This window comes from Danio rerio, chromosome 15 (genome assembly GCF_049306965.1).
Source record: "Danio rerio strain Tuebingen ecotype United States chromosome 15, GRCz12tu, whole genome shotgun sequence".
NCBI lineage: Eukaryota > Metazoa > Chordata > Actinopteri > Cypriniformes > Danionidae > Danio > Danio rerio.
Genome location: NC_133190.1, coordinates 27016578 through 27030454, shown reverse-complemented (window position 1 = coordinate 27030454; position 13877 = coordinate 27016578). Strand labels below are relative to the sequence as shown.

Genomic DNA, 13877 nt, shown 5'->3' with positions numbered 1-13877 from the left:
CAGAGCACACTGACGACACTCCTGACAACTAAAAACAGCAAGGGCATGATAAACTCTCAATAAATGAACAATTGAAGTCAGGTAAAAAGACTCCTGGTTTGATGTCTTCACTTCTGTTGCCTTTGGATTATAGGGTCATAATTGTGTAAACACCTTGAAAGCATTGATCCATCCTATGTTTCATCAACAGTTCATACTGCTGGTGGTATAATGATGTGGGGACAATAGCCACAATCTTCCCGTGTACCAATCCTGAACCAATCCAAAGTCCAAATCTTCATATCCAGTGAACACATCTTGAGATGACTACTTTCTTGCCGATACAAATAAAGGTGTACTTAAATAAACCTCTACAATTCTTTAAAATATGTTTCTTAGCTCACAGGAAAATTATACAGCCATGAAACAATGCAAGGGTGTGTAAATGGCTTATTTTTGGGCTCAGCTATAAACACTCATAGAATAGTCTGTTATTTAAAAATCTTTATATATTTACAATGTAATGACATACATGTCAGATGTTTTCTTGCTGACAAAATGACACTTCAGTCACATGTACATGACCAAAAAGAGACAATTTAGTTAAACAACTAGCTTTATACACAAATGAACTTCACAACTAAGGCTGTAGAGGCTCTAACACTACAGAGAAATGGACAGTTCCAGAGGAAAACCAGAACGCTCAATGATTCAGCTAATAAATTCTACAAAGGTATTTGCACATGTATGCACTTCTGCATATAGTTACCTAGTGTGCAAAAATCTGCAGAAAAAAAGAACAATACATTTTTATAACAAAATAAAATATTTTGGAGTAAATATATTGTTCAAAAGAGTACATAAAAACCTCTTGTACTGACACAAAATATACAGGGTGTGGTGTCGACAAGTGAGGTTTATAGGACGAACGTCTGCTCCTCAGTCAAAAGGGTTTTGCATAAAAAAAATGATAGAAATGTAATGTGCAAACACTCTGTCCATAACACACATCCTCCAAAATACCTTAGTACGAACGGATGAATTAACCGCTTTATCAAAGGTGTTCTATTCCAAACTTACGGTCCATTGTAGTTTATATATATATATATATATATATATATATATATATATATATATATATATATATATATATATATATATATATATATATATATATATATATAAAAGAGAATGGGTTATGATACAGACTTAGACTGTAGCACTGGCATTTGGTGGAGTTTGTGAGTTTGTACGTCAACCACTTGAGTCTCTTCTTGGCTAACGGTGCTGGACGCATCCTCTTTTTTGGGTTGGCTGCTAGCAAACTCCGCTATGCTGAATAGGAACTGCAAGCATCCCACTTTGATGCAGCTGCTGTGGTGAAGCAAAGCTGTGCCCTCCCAGCCGGCTCCGCTGCCCCCTATCAAGCTGGAGCTGCTGGCTTTACAGTTGCAAGGGTTTTTGGGTCCTCCTTGAGCCAGGCTGCTCATCATGCTATCTGTGGGTACCGGCACAGGCTCCGTAGACACCTCTCCAATCGGCCTCCTTGACTTGTTGCCTCCTGCAGATTTAGCAAATAAGGCATGATGCATTATGAGAATTGTTTTGCTTATGTTTTGAAAACAGGATGTGGGTGGTACTCACTGATGCTGTTTTGTACTTTCGATGCGAGTGCACTAGGTGATGTGATGTTTGGTTTGTCGGAGAAGTCACACGAGTAAAGCACATTGTCTACAGTTGTCCCATGTTCACTGTAGTTCAGAAGCTCATAATGCTTCGTGTTCTACAAGAGATTAAATTACATTCAGAACATTCATCTCACTTGATCTGGACAATTAAGTAAAATGAGCTTCCTAAGTGCCTTTAATGAGACAGAATTACTGGATAACACTCACTTCATCATAAAAGATGCAGGCATGTTTCCCAGAAACATAATTGCAATGACCGTAGTTTGTAAGGCACACATCCATTTCAGCACCTGGATAACACATAACAAACATTAATTTGACACAGTTGAAGTGGTTAAGCCATGGTCATTCTATTCTAACATCCAGGTAAAGGGAATCCTGGGTTGTTTATTCAACTTTTACATAATCTGCACCATTCAATGAACACCAGTGTTTTATTTTTATTTGTGGTCTGGGACAAGCATGGCATGCAATGCATTACACAAAGCTTTAGCCTTTCATAAAAACTTCCAGCTCCCATCAAGTAGATTTTTTCCTGAATGTACATTTCAGAATTCACTCAAATGGACCCATTCTCAATCAGTATTTGATTTTTTTACATAATAGTGAAATTAATGTTTGCAAGTAACAGTGTTTCTTTATTGTCCAAAGCATGACTATACAGAACAAGATGTGTTGTTGGTTGCCAAGTGTCTTACAATAACCATGTTTCCATCCACCTATTTTTATAGGCATTTTGGATATGCGCATGTAAAAAAAATGGTTGATGGAAATGCAAGATGCGCAACATTTTTAAAAAATGTGCATAAAATAAGGAGGTAAAATGTATAAACTGACTGTATTGTGAAATTATTGAAGAAAAAGAAAATAAAAATTGAATCATAAAAAAAAGAAAAAAAATGTGCATAAAAAAATGTATGCACACAATGAAGTAGAATAAACTTTTTTGAAAAGAAAAGATGTGCATAAACAACGATGGAAACACTTTTCCCGAACAAGTTCCAGTATGCGCATTAAAAAAGTGAATGTGATTTTGTTATAATAGATCTTGTGATATAAAAATGCGTGTGAATGGACAAACCAGGAAGGTGAGCACATTGTAAAGCATCTGAAATGTTGTTGTGGTCATTCCAAAATGCCTTAACCGTTTTAGTATTAGTATATTATTGATTTCCTTTAAAACTGTCAAAGAGTGTTTGTGCTCCGCATCTCATGCCTTTAAATGCCACCAGATGATCATTGCGTGTCGGCATTTGTCTTCTGAGATGCAAGTCATTTATTAAATAAGTAAAAGATTGACGCGGCTTTTCCTACCGTAGTAAATTAAATTTTTACTGTAGATATTTGGTGCTAGTTAATCAGGAAGTGATCATTTTATTCTCTTTGACTTGTTGGATGGAAACGCTGCTTTATTCGCACATCCTTTATGCGCTTAAATTTAATTTGCATCTTTGGATGGAAACATAGCTAATGACACTGCATCATTTTATACATTTTACTTTGTAATGCATGTTTGCTATTGCAATAAATAACTATGTCAAACAAGCAATACTGTTAATGGAAAAAGACTACAAAGAATACAACTTTTCTATGCTCTGTGGCAACTTTGACCGTGTCTTAAAAGCTTTTTTGGTCTTTCACTCTTGATGTATCTAAAGTTAAAAGGTGCCATGTACTGCATTAATTCAATAAGTTAAATTGTTCTCAGATATCCACAAAAAAGGTGTATGGCTTAGGTAATAAAAAAAAAAAAAATCCAGAAATGGTTGTATATGCTCATTTATTTCCCCAGAATACATCCATAGAATTAGTGGGTCCTTATTGCGGTTCTGTTACACCTGATTCAAATGGCACAATGCTTAAAAGTTTGTTGCCTCATTAGAAACATACAAGGTAAATTTCACAATATACACAACAAAAGATGCCTTATGCCTCTTCAGGGTGGCGAAAAATAAATGTATAATGTGTATATCTCACATTTTGCATTCTGACCAGCGATTGGGGTGGAAAAAAATGAAAAACCAATCTGATGCTGATGGCTTTGGCTTTATTCAAAGAGTATTTGCTGTGTTTTCGATTTTAAAAATAAGAGTCTCACATTCATAATATGTTTAAATTAAACTTAGATAAACTAAAAATAAAAGCGGAAAATGATCATTGTTGTAATCTCACTAGGAAACATTGTGGCCAATAAAATGCAACCTAAGGCTTTCATTTTAATAATCCAATGCGCAACATATCAGTCAGTGTTTTGGCTGAATTCATTCAATGCATTACATTGCTTGTAGTAAACCATACCTGTTCCTATGTACAGAGTTCTATAGCACATGTTGATAGCTGCCCCCTTTCCTGTTAAAGGACATAGTACTGCTCGAGCTTGTACGTCCCTTTTTTGTGCTGCAAAAAGACAGAAAGAATGCTATATATTACGACTGGAGGAACACTTAGCACAGCCTCGACATGAGAGTGAGAGGATTGTTACCGTCTGCATGCAGAGAGGGTTTGGACAGAGAGGCAGTGGCAGCTGGAGGAGTCCCACATTTACTCGAGGCTTGAAGTGATTTGGGAGACAACAGCTGCTGGATCCTCTGCCAAGCCAGGAGTCTGATCAACTCCTCATCCAGCTTATTCATGTCCACTTCTATACATTGGAAAAATAATATTCTGTTATTGTTTTTACTGGGAATTGTTTAGTTTATTATAAACAAGTTCTAATATAGCGGTGAAAGCAAATGCAAAATATAGTAAGGCACTTCTGATTGATGTTGATTTCTCACCTGTATCGCCTTGAACCACATTCTTGATGTAGCTGTATAAGCTGCCTATTGAAGACGGGAGCGTTGAGCCTTTTCCAGCAGACATTAAGTCAGGGCTCACTTTGTTCTCTAAAAATATTACATGAAATAATAAATTTATGCAGATTTAAAAACTCTAACTTACAATTCAGTCTCAATTTGGACAACAGATCCTTGGAATTACACATATCACTTAAAGTCACAATACACTAAATGACATTTTAAACGACTATACAATGTTATAAAACAAAGCATATTCATAGATTATGTTTTAAGGAGTTCTTATTTTTAAGAATTTTGATTCAGCGAGCGCATAATAAATAAAACAAACAGAAATAATAAATAACTCTATAAAGGACAATATAAATATTAAAAGTTCAAAAAAGTCATTTATATATAAATAAATGTTATTTGTCGGTCGGGAAAAAAGTCAACACACTTTTTAATACAGAAAAGAATTAATTGACTTGAAAGAAACAGTTCATCCAATAATGAAAAGACACTTTCATTTACTCATCTCCTCCCTTGTCACAGGGCAGTATAACAGAATGATGGAAACAAATATGTGGTCTCTAATACCTTTAGTTTGAGATGACAAGCTGCTGTTCAGCCCTGAGGAAGAGTTCCCAAGAGTTGAGCCATGATGACGGGCAGGCGAGCCTGATAGCAGGCTGGTAGACGGACTATCTCTCTGCATACAGGAGCTGAAAGGACTGCTGCTCTCAGTCTTTATGTCTACATGGTTGGGCAGGGCTGATTCAAGATTCTGTCGTCTAGAGGGGCTGCTGGGCTTGTGTGAGGTTTCAGCTGTCGTACAGGTGTCACCTTCACATGCCACCGGCCCATTCACTCCTGTGCCCTTCTCTGTTGGACTGTCAGCCTCACCCTGACTAGATTGTTCATTGCAGCTCTCAGGATGTTTGGGAACAATAGTGGACAGCACTTGGGCCCCCTGGGGGCCAACTTTTGTACTGCGGCTCTGCAAGTAATCAGAGTCCTGAGAGCTGAGCTCCTGCATCTCCATACACTCCTGCGTCTTTGCATCTGATAAATCAGCCTGCTCCGAGTCCCGAAGGGAAGATGACATCTGCTTAGCAGATAAATGTTTCATAATACTGCACTGAAGTGCAATGACATGACGAAGCCACTGTGAAAAAAAAATAAAAAAATGATACAGAATTCGTTTGCACATCCGCTTTAAAATTCATTCATTCAGTGCATTTACCTCCTCTTGCTCCTCTTCACTGGTTAAATGTTGGGTAGATGAAGAACATTCTTGTTCCATGAAACCGTTTGGAACCAGCTCACCATTTCGAAGGCCCACTTGATCCATCAGCAGAGGGGGATTTTGATAGTGACTCTTAATGGCATTGGGGACCTACGAACATATAAATGCAACAGAGTTAAAAAAACAAAAATACAGCGATTGTAAACCTTTCCTGAAATATTCTGCTGTTAGGAGTCATTTAATGAATGAAAGAATTTGGAAAAAATCGTTTTTTTTAGAGTCATTTCTAGCCAAATCAATCATTTAGAACAGAGCAACATGCGTATTTCAGTTTTCAAAGACAAATAAAACACAAAAAATAATGTCATGTCGAGTACCCACCTTTAATGTCTTTTTCTTGATGTGCCGAACACCCCTGCGGTTGGGATGATGCTGGCGGTGAACCCACCGCAGGAAGTCCACTTTGACCGCATGTTGAGACAATCGGTCCTGGAAATGATCAAAGACCTGGCAACGCGTGCTGAGGGTCACGTTCTTTTGGTTTAGCTAAAACGGAAATTAACAAATTTATTTCACATTATAGTCCATAAGTTTAGGATTAGTGTAGCAATCACAAAACCAAACAAAAACAAATAAGGCTGCACTTCAGGGTATCTTTTCAAATCCAAATATATATTTATATAGTATATTACAAGCTGTTATTATTGCTTCCAAAATAGTAAAGTGTGTTAGAAGAAACAAACAAAATCTGGCCAGACACTCACCACCATGTGTTCTACGTGGTTGGGACACATCCATCTCCCAGTGGGCATGGCAGTGAGAGGGGGGTCCAGACAGTCCATGTGGAAGAGAAGCGCACAGTAATCACACTGGATCAGAGGAGCCACCCTGCAGCTCCTGTGAAGAGAGAAGAACCTGATGCACTCTGCAACTATACTGATAGCAATGAGACCCTTAAGGATACATTCAGCCTAAGGTCTCGAACTCAAATTTGATTTTTTTTTTATTATTATTCGCCACATTGCAGCATATTAAAAATGATTTTATTAGTAGAAATCATAAAATGCTAGTTAGGTGTCTATAAAATAAAATGTTACAAAATGGATGAAATTAAATTCCAATGTGTAAAAACGTCATTCAGTGTAAGAGTGCAAACTAATTTTACCATTGTATCTTTAAAGGGATAGTTCACCCAAAAATGAAAACTTATTTAAACACTCTCAGGTGGTTACACAACTTTCTGGGTTCTTTTAATCTGTTGAACACAAAAGGTGCTGTTTTGACAAATGCTAGACACCTCCAACCACTGACTTCAATAGTAGGAAAAAACACCATGAAAGTGAATGATTTTGTTTCCAACATATTTCAAAATAAATTATTTTGTTCAACAGAACAAAAGAAAACAAAACAGGTTTGTGACAACTGTAAGGTGAGTAAATGATATAAATTTAAAATTAAGTCGAAATAAAGTGCAATGTTTAAATAGGTGTAGGTTGTGTTATATGTACAAACTATGCCTTATTGTTTTATTATGTATTAAAATTGCTAGAGGTCACTCTATGTCTATATTAAAAAGCATTTCTCAAATCATATAAAAGGCAGTCTGATGACTGTGTAGTGCTGCAGAAAGTTTAGTGCTCTAGTGGTTTTGTTTTACCTTCTAATAGTACAGCAACTCATATTAAAATGTCATTCAGGGAAGTCTTTAAAAAAAGCTTCTATTTGTTTGTGTAAAATTTGTATAAAAAAACGAGTAGATGTTTGCGATTTACATTTCTGGTCAAGTTCACTGCTCAATATAATTTGACATTTTATGTAGACAAAACAAATGCTCAAATGCCACCTAAAAATCAATGTTCCTAATAGTGTCTAATGTATCTGGCTTCTTACTTGCCACAGGTGAAGCACACTTTCACTGGCAGAGGGACCAGCCCACTGGGATCCAGCTCATGTTGTGGTCTCTTCATATTCTTGCCTATTGCTTCCTCTTTCCTTCGGCGCTTACTGCTGCCTGTAGATGAACGCACACACAAGGAGTTATTCAATGCACAATTTAAGCATACTAAGCACAAAGGTGTGGGCGAGTCTTACCTGGCAGTGAAGTGGTGCATGTAAGCTCACTGGGCAGCTGAAACTGTGTAGGGTTTCTCTCCATTGCGGCAGCAATCAGCATCTGAAAGGGTTTTTTCAGACGAGGTGTTGCGTTCTCAGATTCAGAGCCCTGCACATCCTCTTCAACATCCATCAGGTCCTCATCAACGTCGTTGTGTTCTGAGGGAGTAGGTGTATCAGTGGATGCATTGGAAGTGGGTGTTCCAGGGCGGCTGCTTGTGCGACGCTCCAGAAGACGGACCTGTGCAACAGCTAGTCGGAGACCTCCTGATGCAGCCGAGGGCAGGCCGTCCAGACGCAGGGTTCCAAGCTCCAGCTCTGCTGCAGGAGAAGAGGACCGTTTGGATAGCTGCCGCTCCAATGCTCCATTTACCTGCTCCGCCTTCTGCTCACGCTTCTAGAAAAGATGAAAATTATGAATTATAGTTCTGCTCTTTAAACTTTTTAAATAAAAAAATAAATAAAAATCAACAACATTATAACAGTAGTATTCACTATAAACAACATTTATCATATATTGTATATATGCCAAGTATAAACCTATTTGTTTAATGCAAAATTTAAACTAGCAGTACACAGAACGTCCTGAATTTATCTTAATATTTATCATAATATAGGAGCCCGACAAATATTACACTTCACAAAAAGAATGTCAAAATTATCCTAGTTCATACAGATCAGAGAAAATGACTAGCTAAAAACAGCTACTTTTAATATTTTATGCATGCCAGGCCAATAGTTTGTATCACTTCTACATTCCATGTTGATTGACAAGTACTAGCACATACCTAAAGACTGAACATGCAATATCTGCACAAAAGGCATGTATCTGGTGTCTTTGCAAGAAGAGTATGTATGGATAAATATTTTATTTGCTCATTTACAAATGTTTATGTTGTAATAAAACCAAAATAACTTTGGACACACAAATGAAGAATGAAAAATAGTCAACGATAGTAATAGTCCAATAGTGTTTTGTTGCAAAAAAAAAATACTAATACTAAACATCTGGAAAAAGAGCAGTTGTAGAACCAACAGTTAATGGATACTTTACTAAAAAAAATTTATTGTTGTTGTTAAACTAAGCGGAATTCAAATGACATTATACCTATAAAAATGCCAATATAGAGTTTTTGATTTTATGACAACCCTTTGACCTTTTGGTAGTAATTGTCAGTTTTGTTTACCTCACAGAAACCTTTCAGGTTTTATTCAATTGCTATTGGAGTTGGTTGACATGAGGGTGCTTAACTGATGATAGAATATTGACTAATTTACTGAAATACCCTATAAAATGCACACATTTAAACTGCCGACAGAATAGTAAAACTTCAAATAAAAATCCATCCAGGGCAAACTTGACCAACCTTCTTGCGCACACTGCAGCGATGACACATCCAGTCACCAGGGGGCAACATCTCTCTGCTCAAAGGTGGATTACTAAGAAGAATCAAATACATTTTTCAGACTTCAAACTTGATGTCACTAGGTTCACACCTCTAATGTTAAGAAACAGACATTATAAGATTGCTGTAAATTAAGCAATACTTCTGAATTAAACAATTTATACATGCAAAACAGTGAAAGCTTAGATATTTCACTTTATGTGCCACATGCAAAGAAAACCACAATGGTGCAATCACAAAGAAACTATAATTGCCTTGTCAATCATAATATAGCAAATTTACCAGTTAAAACAGGCTGAACCAGAAGAACTTATTGCAATATTTAGGTTGCATGGCACAAATGATGCAATGCTACTGATTTGCCACAAAAGAAGCAACAGCGATTCTTTTTTGTTTCACTGTAGACTAGCTCTATATTGCATCAGCCGAGAGAAAGGCTGGATCAATTTAATGCGAAGCACAACTGAACAAATCTCCCCTCAGGACCGAGTTGTGGAATAACAATACATATACATTCCCTTTAGTGATAAACACAGGACAACAGCAGTAAAAGTCTGCTTAGTAGGAGACGGCAGAAAACAATCATTAAACAGCTATCAAATGAAATGAGGCAGGAGTGATTCCATCAAACAAAATCTCCATTAGAAGAGTAAATGTTTGTTAATACTTCAGCTCAAGCGGCCAGTGTCAAGCAGTAGAAAGAAAACATTTTCACTCTTTTCTTGAACAAGTGGGTGGCGATGTGGATAAAACAATACGTACAAATAGGAGTCATAAAATTTACAGCAAATATGTGCAACTATTTTTTGATAGTGCTGTTCTTTAAATCGGTGGTTTTAAATCTTCTAGACGCCTCAGAACCCTAAATAGACCACCGTCCTAAAATGTAAGACGCCTATATTTGGTTTCTGGCATGAAGGCTTAATATATACTCTAAAAATGTAACATTAAAAATAATCAGCAACAATGTTGTTTGATTGCTAATTGTAATCCATTTTCATTAAACTATGCAGAATTATTTTTATTTTGTAATTTTTCTCTAAACATCTTCAATAGCATCCCCTAGGGGTCTATAGTCTCTATTGACTAGAATATTTTCATTGGCACCCACATTATCAAAAAATATTAATAAATAAATCCAAGTTAAAAAAAATTATGTAATTGAGAAAGACTTATAATAAATAATAATTACAGTAAGGACACATTTCACTAATTAAAATAACAATTAAAATTTCTAAAGTGTTGCAGAAATGTCTATTTATAATACAAGACATAAAAAAATAAATACAGCCAAATATGAAAGAAGACTTTTAAAAATCATTTTAAAACTTTCAAATTTAAAGTTGCGTTACAAATTGACAACTATAAATTGCTACAAAACTACTGCAGCATAAAATCATTACCAAACAGTACAATTATTGCTTTCAGGACACTCTCTTAATCCATTTCAGCCAAATAGATAACTATCATTTTCATCTTTAAATAAATAGTTCTCCAATTTGTTTTTAACTCTGTCATAATTTTCTCACCTTTTACTTGTTTCAAACATGTAGGGGTTTCTTTCTTTAAAAAAAGACATGTTGAAAAAAGAAGCTGAAAACTTGTAAACATTGCCTTTTATAATAGGGAAATCAAATGCTCTAGTGTCAATAGTTACGGGTTTTTGGAATTTTTTTAAACATCATCTTTTGTGAAAATGTTTTGGGTGAACTATCCCTTTAAGAACCAGCAGCATAAATACACATACATAAATGTATTTTTATGTGTTTATACTTGCTATTTAGTTTAGTCATCTGGCCTGGACCATTGCTGTTAAGTCTAAATGCTATTAAAACACACTGCAAACCTACCAGCATTGCAAGTGAAAGGCAGCGGGACAGTGATCACAGCAGAGCAGATCTCCTCCCTCACGGCAGCTGTCACAGGTGTCGTGATTCGTGGCTCGGCCTCCTCTTCTAGTTTCCCTCTCGGGTTTGCGTCTCTTTTCTCCATCCTCAGAGCGCGGAGGTGCAAGGAGCTGTTGAATTTGCTGAAACAGATTGGCAAAAATATTTTTTATTTACAAAAACATGCATGAATGTACTTAATGTACATAAATCCTGAAATGAGACAGACACCAGAAAACAGAAAGTCTAAGGGTCCCTTCACACATTCAACTGGTATTTCGAATCATAACACAGCTAGGCATGTACGATAACCGTTTTCAAGGTATACGGTGGTTTGGAAAGGTCAAAGTTTTAAAACTGACAAAATTCTCTGCTTTACTGTTCCCGAAGGTGTGTATGTGTTTAAAAAAAAAAAAAAAAAAAAAAAAAATATATATATATATATATATATATATATATATATATATATATATATATATATATATATATATATGTGTGTGTGTGTGTGTGTGTGTGTGTGTGTGTGTGTGTTTTTTAAGCATTTTAGGACAACAGTATATGCAGCAGAAAAGATATCCAATGATGGCATTTTAAACTGTAAAGAAATCTGTTTTTGAAACTGATGAAGACGGCAAAAGTCAATGATTTATTTGAATTATTTAGCCTGACATGTTTACTGCTCCAAAATATTTTAAATGCTTCTTAAACTAAAATTTCTTGTCTTCAAATAGGTAAAAATTTTATTTATTTTTTTTACCCACACATTTAAAAAGAATATATTAGAGCAGTGTTTCTCAAAGTGGGGGTCGGGACCCCCCGAGGGGTCGCGGGGCAATGAAGGGGGGTCACCTGGTGATTTCCAAAAATCTAATTATTTTTATTAAACCATAAGAATTAACATATTGTATCTATAACTATACTGAAAATAAAAATAGTCGTTTATAGTTACTATATACTATGTTACTATAGTAGCTTATAGTTACTAGTTCTATTGGATTGCGACCCCTGAGGTAATTACATTATATTAAAGGCAGCAATAGCGTCAGATGCATTTTGATTTTATAACATCAGGTTATACTTTCTGACACATTTAAAGCACTGACACAAATTTAATTGGTGTGTCTGCGTCATTGCATGCAAGGTTTCTGTATTTATAACCACCTCAAAGGATATTGGGGGTCGCGAGTCACTGGCATTGTTATTTTGGGGGTCGCGGGCTGAAAAGTTTGGGAACTCCTGTATTAGAGCAGTATCACAATACTATACCGGCCCAACATAGCATATTCTTAATGTCAGCCTTATTTTAAATCAAAATGTATTCCTTGTGATTAAAAGCTGAATTTGAAATGTAGAGAGAGAGAGAGAGAGAGAGAGAGAGAGAGAGAGAGAGAGAATTTAATAATAAAAATTAATCTAACACATTTACAGATTGAAAATATAAACAATAAAACTATTACTAAAATAAACAGATTTAATAGTACATTTGGATGGCACTAGGTTATGGTTCTCACAATAATGTTAAGCCCACAATTAAATATAGTAAAGATAGGACTTGTTTCTTGATCTGGATACTAAATTTATTTCTAAAAGATTTTTGGACACTGAAAAATTTACTATTGAGAATGACAATGCAACTTTTAAATCCAACTAGTTAAAAACATTGAAAAATAAATTCCCATAGAAAATAGTTACTTAAAAACAAATTATTTTTGATTACACAAATAACTTACAGGCTTGGGTAAAAGAAAAATCTTCTTTCAAGCAGACAACCCAACGTTACTGTTTCTAAACTTTGCATAATATGGATTTCCTTCCATATTATTTCTATTCATTTAATAGTTGCATCCATATATGTAGTTCTGTCCTTGTTTCTACCCATCCAGTCAGCCAGATTTCTTCAACAGGCCCAGAGGCCAGCTCTGCATAAACTCAACAAGGTCCACACTTATTTCTGCCTTATTCCCATTCTACAACTTATTATCATCTCGAGCCATTTAATCTTTTGTCCGGGAATAAGCAACTCTCATAATGCAGTGATTTGAGGCACGGCTGAAGGGCAGACAGGCTTACCTCCATTAGGCCCCCAGACGTGTCCAAATCGTACAGAATCTTCGGGGTCTCCATTTTGTCCCACATTCACACTGCCGAACTGTATCATTAACACACAACCCTACAGTCCCCCTCGCTTTCCCCAGAACCCACTCGGGGAGTTCACCTGCTGTCCTTAAAACCGTCCTGGACAAAATAAACTGCTCGATAATCAAGCAAGATAGCGGATCGGCTGCTCGATGTTCGGCTAGCAAGCGGCTATCAACAAACAAAAGCGCACAGGTCGCCGAAGCTTCGTTACACAACGAGAGCTGAAGAAATGATCAAACTCTCATTTAAGTGCAAATATAGTTCCCGTTTTTTGAATGCAAGTTGCTGTCTGGGTCGGTTTTGAAGGGTTTCTGTTGGGATGTGAAGGCCTAGCTCGCTAGCCTAGCAGCATCCTCCGCTTCAGCAGCCGCCGCCAGCAAAGATGCGTGTAGAAATCCACAGCTGTCTGTCCCCATCGCATACTGGCGAAAAAAGCGCTCTCTGTTGCAAAGCACGTCCGCTGGGTTGATTGTCGGCGGTTATGTCTTCATGTGCGGAAAAACTCATAGATGGTGTTCAGATGACAGCGACGAAGAGCAGAGGTGTTGTTATGAAAAGCCATTGCTAGTAGCTATGCTAACTGCTGGCGTTGCCCTCCTCTGACTCGACTCTAGCGGGGTTGGAATGAAGTCTGCGCATGCGTG

The 13877-nt window shown here is 36.5% G+C and overlaps 1 protein-coding gene across 1 annotated transcript; it reads right to left on the bottom strand.

The window, feature by feature from the left end:
- Positions 1-468: 468 nt before the first annotated feature.
- On the bottom strand, positions 469-13818 carry phf12b (PHD finger protein 12b). The gene is made up of 15 exons (XM_002664624.8): positions 13165-13818; positions 11059-11237; positions 9170-9242; positions 7782-8199; positions 7581-7701; positions 6455-6587; positions 6072-6236; positions 5688-5840; positions 5042-5609; positions 4445-4552; positions 4150-4308; positions 3966-4064; positions 1875-1957; positions 1624-1762; positions 469-1540 (listed from the first exon to the last, which is right to left on the bottom strand). The coding sequence occupies exons 1-15, from the start codon at positions 13228-13230 to the stop codon at positions 1176-1178; spliced, it is 2829 nt and encodes a 942-aa protein (XP_002664670.2). The 5' UTR covers positions 13231-13818; the 3' UTR covers positions 469-1175.
- Between the last annotated feature and the right edge of the window lie 59 nt (positions 13819-13877).